Source organism: Parasteatoda tepidariorum, chromosome 6 (genome assembly GCF_043381705.1).
Source record: "Parasteatoda tepidariorum isolate YZ-2023 chromosome 6, CAS_Ptep_4.0, whole genome shotgun sequence".
Classification (NCBI taxonomy): Eukaryota; Metazoa; Arthropoda; class Arachnida; order Araneae; family Theridiidae; genus Parasteatoda; species Parasteatoda tepidariorum.
Genome location: NC_092209.1, coordinates 56768682 through 56783976, shown reverse-complemented (window position 1 = coordinate 56783976; position 15295 = coordinate 56768682). Strand labels below are relative to the sequence as shown.

General features: G+C 29.7%; 1 protein-coding gene across 1 annotated transcript; it reads left to right on the top strand.

Moving 5' to 3' along the window:
• Nucleotides 1-1089: 1089 nt before the first annotated feature.
• On the top strand, nucleotides 1090-9627 carry LOC107456923 (zinc finger protein 235). Its single transcript, XM_016074902.3, has 2 exons — nucleotides 1090-1290; nucleotides 5889-9627. The coding sequence occupies exon 2, from the start codon at nucleotides 5912-5914 to the stop codon at nucleotides 8726-8728; it is 2817 nt and encodes a 938-aa protein (XP_015930388.1). The 5' UTR covers nucleotides 1090-1290; nucleotides 5889-5911; the 3' UTR covers nucleotides 8729-9627.
• Nucleotides 9628-15295: the final 5668 nt, after the last annotated feature.

The window sequence follows — 15295 nt, the reverse complement described above, 5'->3', positions numbered from 1 at the left end:
TAACTTTTTCACATTGCTGTATTTTTAAAAAAACAAAATGCGACCATAAAAGAATAATGTTCATTAGACATGCTCTTTAAAAAAAGATGCCCTAATAAAAATGCAGTTAAAAAGGTAAGTTAGTAAAAAGGCTGAAGAGAAACAGAAAGAAAAAAAAAATGGTTCTTAGGAATGAAAAGTAGCTTTAATGTTGAGAATCACAAGTTTCGATGTTATCGTTTATCTGACTTGCCATAAAAAAAAAAGTTAATTGACTTGCATGAATATTAATAAAAAAAAAATCAGTATTACAAAAATCGTGATTATTATAATGATTGTTATTATTATAGAAACAGATGTTATCGGTTATCTGCCTTACCGTACAAAAGAAAAGTGACAAAAAATCTTCCTTTTGGAAGTAAAAAATTTTGGTTTTTCTTTCTTTTCTGCAGAAATTTTCAAAATTTCTTTTTTCTTAAAATTTATATTTAAAAGATGCCTTTTTCGCACATCAGAGGAGAGAGAAATGCTCGTAAATTTTCTATTCTTATTTGGGAATAACGAAAAATGAATATATTTCGATTTTCTTTTCAACTGAAATTTTCAAAAGATTTTTTTCCCAATATTTTTATAACAATGCAAATTATATAACAAAACTTTGACTTCATTTTTCAAAAGATTCCTCTCATGTGCATAGGAGGGAAAAGAAATGCTCGGGATTTTCCATTTCTTACTTAAGCATTAAAAAAATTCGATGATTGTTTTCAGCTAGAAAATATAAGGAGAAAAAAAAATAATAAAACGAAATCGCGAATGATAGTACCGTTCTAGAAATCCAGTTCTTTTATTTACATACTTTTTTTATTTTCACTGTGAATGAAGATTGACTGTGAATGAAGATTTTTTTACAAATTCAGATTTGTAGCAAAATGAAAATGATGGATCAAAAATAAAAAACCAAATTATATTGTACGTTTCCGACTGCCTGTTTTCGCTAGACAAAATACCTTCAAAAATTATAAAAGGTAGAATTATTGATTTCGATTATGCTACATGTTTAGCCACTCTATAGAGAACTTCTTCCAGTTTCTATATTTTAATTAAGGTGGCAACACCTTGAACTGTCCTCTCACTTTAATGTTGTTTTCATAGCATCAAAAAATTACTTATGATTTCTAATGATTTGCCGGGAGTAAACAAACCAAATGAGATCCGAGAATAAAATAAGATGTAGCTAACGCTCTAATAAACTGCTTATCTTGTTAAGTGATTAACAACTTTTGTGGAAGTCCTTCAAACAAAATTTATGAGGTAAAATATCCAAAGTTGTACCAGGGATATTTTTGATAAATCATTAAAATTGAATTTTTTCATTATTTTTAATGCTCAAAAAAAATAAATTTGTTTTCTTTTTCATATTAATTGTAACTCTAGTGGGGATTTATAAATTTGTTTTATTGCTAGATGGGTTTAGTTTCAATGTTATTATAAACAACTTCAAGTCGTAAATTTTTGAGTGCTGTAAAAAATTTTATTGCTAAGTAGTAATTAATTAAAAAATTGTTTTATTCTTTTCTTACCGTCATGAAGAATTCATTTTATTTATGTATATATGTACATCTATCCATAATTACATGAAACATTAAATGTAAAATTGAATTTGATTACTAAACTACATTTAATATACTTTAATTTTTTCTTCATGTTTCAATCATATGACAATATAAATTTCCTAACACAACTGTGTTTGAACCAATAAATTTACCTATCAAAATAACAAACTTACAAATAAAGCATATTGTAGTGAACTTGCATTACTTTATGCTTAAGTAATGCTCATATGAACTTAACATCATTGTAAAATATTAACTTCAAAAATTGCAGAAAAGTTTTATTCTGTTTAATTTTGATTTAGACAAGATATTTTTTTTGTTATTTTGAAACGGGACATTCCTATCCTTAGAAATAACCACAAAATTAAATTTTATTAGAATTTTTTTACTGTTAAATTTTAAAAGTTCGAATTACTTTTATTGTTTTAATCATATTGGCAAAATAAAACTCTTTACATTGGATGATGTTTACAACAAACTAAATTTACGAAACAATTACTATACAAAGTATATTGTATATTTTTTATTCATATTTTAGACATTTGGCATATTGTGCATCAAATATGTCCAAAGTTTTATACAGGATGCAAATAAAAAAAGTTATAACCTCTCCTGTAGGACATGTATTTTTCCAGAAACGGAAAAAGAAATGGGACCAATGCCATTGCTTTGTTTTGATTTGAGTAAAACTTACCTTGTTTTGTTTTTCACTTCTGTATTAACAGCAGAAAGATAAAATTATGTGAGTAATAAATTGCATCATTGCCTTTCCTTGATGCAGGTGTGTTTGATTAACTGTTTGTAATTTAAGGCCTTGTTTCTTCAACTATAATTATTTTCTTGTTTTGTTTTTCAATTAATGAAATCATATACAGCCGAGCTTGCTTATGAGTATGAAGGGAGTATTATATTTGCTTGTTTCAATACAACTGAGTGATTGGAAAACACTGAGTTGAGAAAAAAAATCATATAAGTTCATACATAAATTATAAATTTTTTTTATTTATTTCTGTACAGCACCGTAGAAGTTAGTTTATTTTCTTTGAACAAAATTCGTAGCATAAAAAGCATTTGCCCTGCTGCTTTCTAAAAAAATTCAATGTGGTTTTATAGATTTATGATTCATCATATGTTTTAAGTTTTCTTCTGAATATTATAAGAGTTTTTCCAAAAACAGATTAGATAAGCAGAAGAGGGGGAAGTATGTAGAAATTTTGTGAGTAAAAAAAATATTGTTCCCTAAACCCAGGATTTACTCATTAAAAGTGAGGTGTCCCCAATAGACTTAACATTGTACTAAACAAGTATTTCTTATTTCCTTGTTAAATCCTAGATCTCATTAAACCAGTGCTTGTTATAAGAGAGTTTGATTGCACATTATTCTATTACATATGTATATTCTAATTATGTTCATGGTCCTCTAATATCGAGATTCATATTTACGCACTTTTAATATCTAAAATTTATTTTCATATTTACCTAATTTAAAAGTTATCTATTGTGAATCGTATTCATGTGATTTAAAAATCATACATCGAGATGCATATTTAAGCGAGTTTAAATTCCGATGTCGCTATACCTATTCACTGGATCTAAAAATTCATTTGTATCGCGATTCGTATTTACACGATTCAAAAATGCAATTTGTATTTTCACGTTTCTTAAAATCCAATATCGTGATTACATATTCATGTGATTTTTAAATCCAATGTCGCGATTCTTGTAAGGACTAAGTTTTTCTTAAATTAGTTGCTATAAAAGTATGATATTCTATATTGATAAGTAATTTTATTATAAAAAAAATTATATTAACTATGATTAGTATATAAATTAATATCTTATCGAGTTTCTACACATAAAATTTTCAGAGTTTTTCAGTTTGTGTCACAATCACCCCTGAAAATTCTACAATGAAATTCAAAACAAAATGTCTCAACATCAGACTTTCAATCAAGTTCTGCATATTGTCATAATCTAAATATTCCCTACTCATCCTAGTCTAGATAGATAAAAAAGAAGGAGATAAGACAGAAATGGGACAATAGCCCTTAACTTAACATTAACGATATAAGTGCATAGAATTTTGAGCAATAGTGCTTAAATTTAAAGAAAAATCTGTGTAGGAAATACAGGGCAATGTTAATACCTTTGTTTCTCCTACCCCACCATAACCTGAACGACTCAGACGCAGATGTCAATTTACTTACTGGCCTCTATTATCTAATGTTAATGATGAAAAAAAAAGTCCCCAAAAGAGTATGGTTTCAGCTTACAGGTTGAGCAGTGTTTCTTAGCCTATATTTTTCCAAACCAATTTTATATTAACTACTAGTATAATTGTAGTTGTTTCAGATAAATTTATATATTTTTTTTAAAAAAAAAAAATTATCATTTCCTTCTAAAAATTGGTTAGATAAATTCTCTAATTAAAGAGAGAAGGACAAAAATGACGGATCATAAATACACTAATCTCCCAGCTTTCACATCTGTTTCTAAATTGATATTACAGATCTACAAACATTCTTTATGTTTCATTTTTAAGTTTTGGTCATATTCTTTATGTTCAAAAAATTAATTTATACTCAGATTTTAGAGGAAGATATTGATAAATGACTGGTCCTGAAGGAAATGGCTAATATAAAATATACACTTTACCTGTTGTGAAGCCGTAGGCAAACCTTTGTCTTGATGCCCCTCCATACAGTAACATATTTAACACAATCTCACTCTATAACATATATAAGTTTTCTCTATTAAAAGTTTTAAGCTCTTCTGAACAAAGAAAATGCTACGAATTATTTCATTTTTCTGTAAATTTAAATTTGTATGGCGATCAAGATACATATAAATCGTCATACACACACTGAAGTAAAGAAAGCATAAAAAACAAAAGTTACTTCAATTGAAAGATTTTGTTCACTTTTAATTTATAATTTGCAAAATGTTTTAAAGAAGAAGAATAAAGTGTTCATTTTCAAAATTAATGTTTTTATACAATCATATAAATTGAGCAAAATAAGGCACTAAGCAATTTCAAAACAAACGATTAATTAACAAAAACAATGCATGGGAATGAAAACAAGTTTACACATTTATTTTTTTTAATCAAAAAATTTCCTTTATGAATCAATTGAACAAAAATATTTTGGTTCTAAGACTATAATTTTAACATTCATTTTATTCTTCCTCTTTGCTTTGTCATAATTTATTCACTTTTAAGAAATGATAATTATTTTTCATAAGAGAATGTACCTAAAAGCAATGAAGAATTATAAAAAAAGTTTAAATTATAGCTACTATGTTTTGGCCGGAGGTCCTACATTTGTTTACTTAATTTCATTTCTAAGATCAAATTTCATATCTTTTTTCATTTTTTTCCCCATTATTATAAAGACTTAGCATGTAAATATTGTATTTTTGCATGGGATGAGATTAAAATCAGGGGTCTGTCCAGACATTTTGTGAAAGGTCCGTTTATCGTGAAATTGTAAAAAAATTTCTCACATTCTTTCAACCAGGGTCCGCTTTTATGAATTTGTGCAAATAGGGTCCATTATTACAAAAAAAACTTTTTCGAGGAGTTTTTAAATTGTAAGATATACAAGATTATGCTCAACACTGTAAAATTATAATTAAAATAATTAAATTTTAAAAAATAAACAACAATTGCTGCTTCTAAATTAGAGATGCAGCATACAAATATTTGGTATTTAGCCTATACTGCTGAACACAGAATATTAATTTCGGACGAATAATGGAAGAATCGTCTGCCGAAGACAAAACTTAATTCGTTTACATCCATCTTTCTTGTTTTCTGCCCTGGAAAGGGTTTATTCGATTAACAAAATAATAATGAAGATAAACAAATTTGTGAAGGGTCCGATTAAAAGAAAAATCATTTTGTGAAGGGTCCGTTTTTAAGTTAAAATATTTTGTGAAGGGTCCGTTTTTATGAAAAGATATTTTGTGAAGGGTCCGTCAACGGACCCAAATTTCTTCTAAACAGACCCCTGAAAATAAACAACAAAAATATATGAATGCGAGAACTTGTTATTCATTTATCTGATTTATTTCTTTTCTTTAAAGAAAAAGTATTTTTTCTAATAAGTTCGTCAGAAATGTGAGGCTCTGTAGTACCACAATCAACCTAAAACTGGCTCTAAATGTACAGAATATTTATTTTCATTCATTTTAGAAACATTTTCTTTAAAGAAATGTGTGTTTTAATTAATTTATTTGAGTATATTGTATGTGTGTATATATATAATTGCATTATAGTTACATTTTTTTGTTTAGGCCACAAAAGAAAATGAATTCCTATGTTAGATCGAAAGAGAAGTACTGCTTTGAAAAACAAAGGGCATAATTTTTATTCTTTTTCTTCACCTGGAAAGTTTATAACAGTTACAATGCCTGAAAAAGAAGAAACTTACATAACTGTCACTGATAATGTTGTCTGTGCATCAGATTATCAGAGTCTAGCTCTGAGGGAAAGTTTGCATGCTGAGTTGAAGAAAGGAATGCCTTTAACTAACCATATGGAAGAAAATTCTGTTCCTTCCTGTCATACTGCATTTCCTGTAGATTTGAAAGAAGTGTTTGAACTAACTAATCCCAATGCTGAAATTCATCAAGCTATTTTACGCCCTAATGATGAAATAAATCCAGTTGCTCTTCAATATACTCATTCTTCACAAATTTTACATTCACCAAAAGAAACACAAGACGATGATTCGGATAATCAAGTTGCATGGAGACATGTTCTGAGAGATCAAAATAGTCATTCCACAGATTTAAATAATCACTCACCTGAAGAGAATCAAAACTGGGAAGCAGTCATAGATGAACCCCAAAATCTCAGTGACAGCGTTAACACTGAGAATGATATTTTACATGGCACGAAGCCAACTCAGATCAGTGTTATTAATAACCAAGAATCGTGGACACATGTGATTAAACAAACTGGTGACGTTGGTAAACAACATATTCATCCTTCCAATAAAGATCAACCTCAGATGCTGTCATCAAATGACCATGGCTCTTGGAATCATGTTTTAGAGGAGATGCCCAATGCACAAGAGATGTCTCATGCTGCCCAAATTATTCACTCTCACCCAGAATCAGCTCAAATAATAAATGCACATAAGCAGTGGACTCATGTACTTAATAATCCAAACAATCATCAGGATGTTACCAATGTTCCACCAATTGATTTGTCTGGGGACTGTTCAAAATTAACTTCTCTGGAACCTGAAAGAAGAGATGTTTCTTGCCAAGTTGATGACATTTCCTGTCATGGATCACCTGATTCTCATTCTCTCTCTGATACTGATGCACAAAAAGTGAATTGCAATGAATCTTTGAATAAACATATTGCAGAGAGTCCTGATGAAATACCTCAGAGCATGATAAATTTATCCATTGCTACTGAAGTTCCTAGTTCTTCTTCTCAAGTAGTTGTGCATAATGGCATAAAACCTGAAATGTATACACAAGAAAGGCATCTTGTTGTGCAAGCTGGGACAAAGGCCCTTGTAACTACAAAAACTGCTAGCACTTATCCATGCAATCACTGTGGAAAAGTGTTTGGTGACAGCCGAAGTTTGCAAAGGCACATGTTAATACATATAGGTTTAAGACCTTATCGTTGCCCTGTTTGCGGGAAAGCTTTTATGTTGAATGGTGATCTCACTCGGCATATTAGAATACATAGTGGTGAGCGACCATACGCATGTGATGTTTGCGGACGTAGATTTACATTAAAAGGAAATTTAATGCAACACTTTCGCACGCACACACCTGAAAAACAATATGCTTGTACTATTTGTGAGAAAAACTATGCTCAGAAGGATAGCCTTCACCGTCACATTAGGGCTCATTTTGGTGAAAAGCCATTTGAATGTACTACATGTGGTAAAAGATTTACGTTAAAGGGAGATTTAAGTCGTCATATACTTATTCATTCAGGTGTTAAACCGCACTCGTGTAAATTTTGTGGGAGGCAGTTTGCTTTAAAAGGAAATTTAACTCAACATGTTAGGACTCACGTGAGGACACAAACTAAAAACAGTGAAACAGCTGGGACAACCTTTCCCAAAAACCAAGAGGAGCCTCAACTGATATGTGATTTAAGTTACTCACATGTCCAAAAGACTTTTACTTCTGTGCCAAACAGTGCCTCAAACATAAAATTACCTCATATAGTCACTTCGAATCAGAATTCTAATATTGTCAATGCTCATCCTTATGTTCAAACTTCATCACCATCTGAAAATAATCATCAGTCACCTTCTGTTGGTCTGTCATTTTGTTCTGAATGTTCTAAGACATTTCCATCTCCTGAAAGTCTTCATGAACATGTTCAGCTGATACATGAACAATCCACTCGCTTGGCATCTAACCGATATTTGTGCAATATATGTCAGAAGGTCTTCTGTCTGAAAGGTGACTTGACACGTCATTTGAACAGTCATAATGGCGTAAAACCATACGAGTGTGAACATTGCAATAAATCATTCACTTTAAAAAGTAATTTACGGCAACATTTAACTACGCATCAGGTAGACAAATCTTTTGCCTGCCCAATGTGTTCAAAATCTTTTGGCAATAGACGAAATTTAAATTTGCATCTCCGAAGGCACGAGCAGGCTCGTGCGAATTTTACTTGTACAAAATGTGGGCGTTCCTTTTTAGCTAAGTCTGATCACTTTTTTCATGATTGTGTAAAAAATGAAACTTCTTCTTCATCTCTTGAAAGTTCCCAAACTCCCTTATCAGCTAATGCTGTGATTAATAACAACACACCACCTGCATCTCCAGAAGAACCCGATTGTTCTACACCAGTGACTATTCAAAATAGTACAGAACATTCCAACCAATCTGTTCCACTTGCCGTGCTATCAGTGAAACGGGAAGCTTGCCAACTGCCGTGTGAGGACCGAGAACTAGATCAGTTGGAGTGCAGCTCTCCTGGTTTTACTGCTGTTAATGGTGCACAGTCATTTTTAGGACCATTTTATCGTCATTTGTATTTCTCTACCTCACATCAGACTATGATTCCAACGTTGAAAAATTTGCTGCATGCATCAACTGCTGATAATATGAATGATTTTAATAGGTCGGCTAAAAGTAGTTAGTAAATAATATTAGTAAAAAAGATATTGTTGGTATTGTCTTAATATGCAGTCTGCCTTACTTAACTGCATAGTTGTTTTACACAGTTGATAGGTTTGTGGATCAATAGGGGGCACCATTTGAATTCCAATCTATTTTTTCTGAACTAATTGTTTTTATATTGGTTTATTAATGTTATTAAAAGATACATAGATACATTGTCTTCAATTTATCAAAGACAACTTATTTTACTATTTAATTTTATACTTATTAATTATACTTGTTTGAATTTATTGTATGTTTGTTTATTGTATACTAACAATAAAGTTTATTGTGTGCTGACAATAAACTTATAAAATCATTATTTAGTTTTAAATATTATCATAATCAGAGTGCACCAATTGCTAAGTTATGTTGAGAGAGAAAAAACTATATTGTATCAATTGCTAGAAATAATTTTTATAAAAAGTTTAGTGGCCCCAAAAATCTATCCATAAAGTAACTATGCAGTTAAGCTTGGTAGATTGCATACTGGAATCTTACCATATTGTTTTTATGACTTATAGTTAGGGCAGGTAATCTAGCATTTTTTCTTTGAAAATAATAAAATTTATCATATTTATTTATTGTAGTTGAGAAACTGAATACCTGTACAATTGCAAAGTGAGTACTATAGAATTGTTTGTTATGTCATCTTCTAAATGTATAATGTGATACGATGTTACGATGCAATAATGTTTCCTGAATACCCCCTTTTCCAATCTTATGATAAAAGAATTTATTTTTCGATATAATAAACAACCTCAAACTAAATGCTAACAAATTTCAATCTAAAATATAACCTTTTTTTAATTGTGTTTTAAAATGGCTTTATAATTTGGAAGAGGTTTGGAGAGTTAGAAGCAAAAAAAAAAAAAAAAAATCTTGAAATTGGATTTTAGTAGTTCACATAATCTATACAAGTAATAATTTCAAAATAAAGTTAGGATCTTTTAAAAAATTTTATTTTTAAGTTTTGCTACAACTAAATCATTAATATCATCAATACATAACCTGATCTCAAGTTTCTATGTAATTTTTTCCATTAGGCACCTTTTTATGACTGAAAAATATAAAAAATTTGTTTTTATAAAACAAGCACAGTATCTAATTAATAGTTTTCAATCATGAATTTGATTAAAATAGTGGGTGTTTATAAATAACTTAGTTGACACATGACCTCTTACAGGAAAAATTGAAGAAATTTTTTTTGAAATGTATTATCTTGTTACTGCCGTAGGTCATTATGGCACTGGGTGTGTGATTGTTCTTGTTTTCCGAAGACGCCATCTACGACCAATAATTCGACTTTTGCCACACCCGTTTATAGGCCAGACCCATTCACACATCCGCAGATCGTAAGTTTGATCTGAACCAGAGAGCGATCAATCCAGTATGCTTCGGAAACATTGATGACTTTATGACCTTACAGATTTAACGTGCACCTGTCACCATTTACTACGTGGGGAGTTTTGGGCTGGCTAGATTTGAACTCCCGTTCTCAGGAACGTGAGTCCAGCACTCTTCCAACCAGGCTATCCCAGCGCTGTAAATGTTTTAAAAGACATGCATGTAAAATAGGATGATAAGCAATTATCTAGCTCTTACAACTCTTAACATTTTCAAAGGGCAGCATCTTCTTTTTCTTCTATCGAAACATGATCATCACAATAAAAAATTTAAATTGCAGTTAGAATAATATTTGCATAATGAATGGAGAAACTATGCAGAGATGAATAAAAGAGTATTTTACAGTTGAACTTGCTTATAACGAGCACAATGGACGAGTAATATCTGCTTGTGTTCATTTACAACCAAGTGCTCAATAAAAATGTGTTAGTGAAAAATTCTTAAAATTCATACAGTACAAATGAAGTTAATTTGCTTTGACGAATCTTGATTTCTCTTTGTTGTATTATTGTTTTTTGGATAACACTCGTGACCCGAAAACATCAAAAAGAAATTTTTCCAAGAAGATAGTAGCCGAGCTGAAATTTAGTATAAATTTTATGAATCGCAACATATTTCTAGCTAAAACCGGGGATTGCTCTTTAAAAGTTAGCTGTCCTCCAAAGACTTATCATTATAGCAACCAAATATTCCTGTAGTTTTCTTTAAATCAGGGCTCGTTATGCGCAAGTTTGGCTGTATTAAATCTTTGATCTACTCTACTGCGTGTGCTTTTATGGCAAAAATAAAAGAAGGAACTGTGATTTGAGTGGTACGTCTTGTTTTCTTGCATTTTTCTTTGTCTCTATCTAACTTGCCAGTATTGTATTTGGATTAATAATGTTCTAACTTGAGTTCAAGTTTTTAACAGTTAACACAATATTTCAATGAAAAAAATAGATATTGCCCTCACTAAAATTTCAGTCACTATAGCCATAATTGTAAAAGCTGGTAATCATTTTTAAGATTCCTTCTTCTCATATCTTATGCTACTTTCATACAAAGTTATATTTGTTTCTCTTCAAGGGTTATGCTCTCTAAAGGATCATATGTCATCAAGGTTATTTTATAATAACTTATTACATACTATGATTTTTTTTTCTTCAAATTCCAGTCACTAGTTTCTTTGCTTATTTGTTTATTTAACTCCCCCCCCCCATAAACACATTTTTTTATTTATTAAATATATATATATGATTATATGTATTATTAATTACATTTTATAAAAGGCAAAGTAGATAAGGCAAGTGTCATTTATCAATCAAGTTGACATTTTATGTACAAAATCAAATTTTTTTTCTAACTTTTACATCCTTAAGGATCATTAAAATAGTTTTCGAAATGCAAATTTTCTTAAGTACCTAAAGCCGTATGAAAATGCTTTTGATGACTTCAAATTTAACTAACACTTCTTAAAACTGAGACTTTGAAAAAGGTATGTTCATATTATATCTGATTCCATTGTGAATAATTTATAAACTAGTTATCATTTTCAAAAATGTGTTCTTAGTACCATCTTTCCATGACCAAATCTATTTATTTGAAGTAGGATTTTCTTTATTAAATTACAATTAAGAACACTTGTAAACATTTCTGTTAATTGTTTATTCTAAGATAAATGATGCTGATTTTTAGTAAGTTAACGATTATATGATTCTCTTGTTATGAAATAAGTCATTTACAAATTATTATTTATATTTTGTTGTATGTTGTTATTTTCAAATATATTTTGAATGTCTTCATTCATTAGTCGTTTCCATACTCTTAATTTATTAAATAATTGTTGGCTTGAACAATTTCAAAGCATGCCTAAAAGATTACTAAAAATTGATTACTAATTGTTTTCATGAGTTTGAACGCTTTTTATGCATGCATTTAAAGAAAAAAATTTGAACATAGTTATAAAATTCCGAATTTGATTTGATTTTTAAAATCAATTACTAAATCTTACTTTCAAATAAAGGGAAAAAACTGAAGATAAAAAAAAATTCATTAACTTAATGAATTACAAACTGTTATGTGTATTATAATAGGTGCTTCCTTATATTTTCAAACTGATTATATATATTCATTAGCTATTACTATTATCATTATTTACACTGGTGAAAACAATTGTAGGGACAAATGTTTTTTTTTTATGAAAAGAAATATAGCAATTAAAACCAAACCTGGCCAATAAATTATCCAATATAAGACTAATATATGGGAAAACAAAAATGGGCACAACTTGTACCCTAAATAAAGAAATCGGTCATTTTACATACAATAATGTTAATGATCACCTCTAATAACTCTCAACTCATCGTTTCATATTGTTTATCAGGGTCCTTATCAATACCTGTGTCAACCACACTCACTTTTGCACAGAGGAGGCACCCTTGAGTTCATCGTTGGTCATTGGAGTTAGTCTTTGAGTTGCAATTGAGCATATAAGTGCGTCCCATACGTGTTCGATGTTATTAATGTCAAAGCAAGTAGAAGGTTATACCGATTGTTGAATATCCTCCGATTGAAGGTATTCGTCTACCAACTGAGCTCTGTGTGGATCACCCATAAAGGAAAAGTTTAGTTCATATGCTTTGTGGTAAAGTCTCATCTAGGATGCAAGGGTTGATGTAACATTGATCTGATAGAGTACCTCTGTCGAGCCCGTGAAGGTCGTTATACTTGATACCTGAATAGACCCCTTCGACCATAATGGTCCTTTTTGATTATTTTATAGAGTTAATATCGATCCTCGGTTACTCTCCAGATAAGGAACACATCTTGAGCCACTGTCCACATTGAATCGCAATCATCCTCTGTCCAAGACAGGCACCCTGCTAGACTCTCTTTTAGCAGTTCACAAATAAAGCGATGCTACAGAGCGCTTGTCACATAGGCAACATATAATAAGTCTCTGGGCGACTGTTATCTGGGATATAGATGTTCCTGTTGCATTATACAGGTTGCGGAACAGTTGTGTCACGGTTATGGACCTATTCTTTTTTGGTTAGAAGTGTCTGAAATTACATAATTGAGCCAGCTTATGGACCACTGTTCCTGCTTCTGTGAACTGTTTCCACAGAATGGGCACCACAATTCTCAAAACCTGAAAGTCCCTTCAATAGCTGGCCGTGATTGGCCTGCCTCTAGTCTTCAACTGTCTGTCATCTTGTGATATTGTCTAGACAATGAGGACTGGTCATACTAACGATGGGTAAACGAAGAAATTTAAAAAAAAAAAAAGTATTGGGTTTTAAAAGGACCTTATGCTATATATATATATATATTTTTTTTAAATTTTATTTTCTTTTCGAAAAAAAAAAAAACCCTCCCTTCAATTGTTTTCATCAATGTATTACTAGAATTGAATATTAACTTTGAAAAGAAACTTCGAAGTTGTTTAAAGAATCATTAAAAATTAATTCATGGTTTTGATAAATTTATTTTAAAATAAATTAAGAGATTATTACAAAATTTCAAATTTTTTTTTTTAAAATTAAGCTTTACTGAAATGAAATAAAAATTAAAACATAAGTTGTTATTCTTTTAACTTAATTATTATATGTAGCTCAATTATCTATTTTATAATTTTAAGTTTTGGAATTAATGTTATATTTGCTAACTATTTTTGATCTTTTAGCTAATAGGGGCAAATATTTTATGTATTGACATTCATTTTACTTCTCCTGAGAATTTAATTCAAAATAACTTTTATTATATATGTTTGGATTGAGAATAAGTCTGTGTATATATATTTAGTTCATATAGCTTTAAAAAATTATAATAAATTATTCAGAAGATATTTATTTATTGTTAAATTTATATTTAAAATTGTTAGTAAAAATTTTTTGTTCTTTTTATAAAAAATTTTGTTGAAAAAAGAGTTGATTGTAAAATATTATTTTGATGTGTGTAAAATAAATCTAATTTTTTTTTAATTTTTTTTTTTTAATCTGGTGATTTTTGAGACATTGAAATGGATTTATTATTTATCTTTAAATTTAGTTTGAAGAAAAAAAATTACATATGTATTAGTTTGTTCAAAAAATTTATCTTTGAAATTATGATTGTTTTTTAATTTTTAACTTAATTCAGTTCTCTTAAATCTCAGTTTATTTATAATTGTACGCATTCTAGTCTTTAGTTTCATATTCCCGGCATTTTATTTCTCCTTGTATTTTAAAAAGTAAACTGCATACAAATAATAACAAAATCACAAACTTTTATGTTTGATGTACTTGCCATATGTTTAAATGGTTTTTAAACATTATATGCATTTCTCTTTACCATTTATTAATTAAAATTTAGTCACAAATTGAAAGGGAAAATTTTTATATTTGAGTTTGAAATATTATTTTATATGTGATAATATTGTCTTAAAAATCGTACTGTATATGTGGTATGTAGTGAAATAAATTGAATTTGGAATTTGTTCTTTATACTCGTTTTCATTGAGTGTAATTACACTGTACTATGTATCACACAAGCAATGAATCAATGGGGATTATATTTGAAGAAACTCAAATGCATATAATTAATTCGCAGAATTCTATGAATTAACCTTCTATCTTTGTGCTGACCTTACCTGAGACTGCATATATTTTTCTTTTCTAGTTTTCTTTGTCTCTTGAATAATTTTTGGGAAGGATGTTATAACAATGCACACACAAACATTTTTTAAAAAATACTGGAGCACATGGTTAACTTTTGATTTAATAATCGGAATTTATTTTATAACCGAAGTTAAGCAGACCTATTTATGAGTTTATGGCTATCAATGTTCAACGCCGTAACCTTGTAATTTCGAACCTAATACAGAAGACAAAACTCCAGGATGAAGTACTGGGAGAAATTTTGCCTTCGTGGAGAACTTTGGGATGGAATTAACCCTCATTTGCATTACATGGAGTGGAAAACCACGAAAACCTTTCACGGTTAGCCTGACAACAAGGGGACTCTAAGCCACGATCTTATTACAGATATTTACCATTGAAAATATCTTATGTCAGCACTAAGGTCGGTGAATGCCGGATGCAGAATTCGTATTGACTCCTGACTTTAGTCCGTGTGACTGATTTCTTAAGGGAAATCTTAAGAGAAAGTATATTTTAAGAATA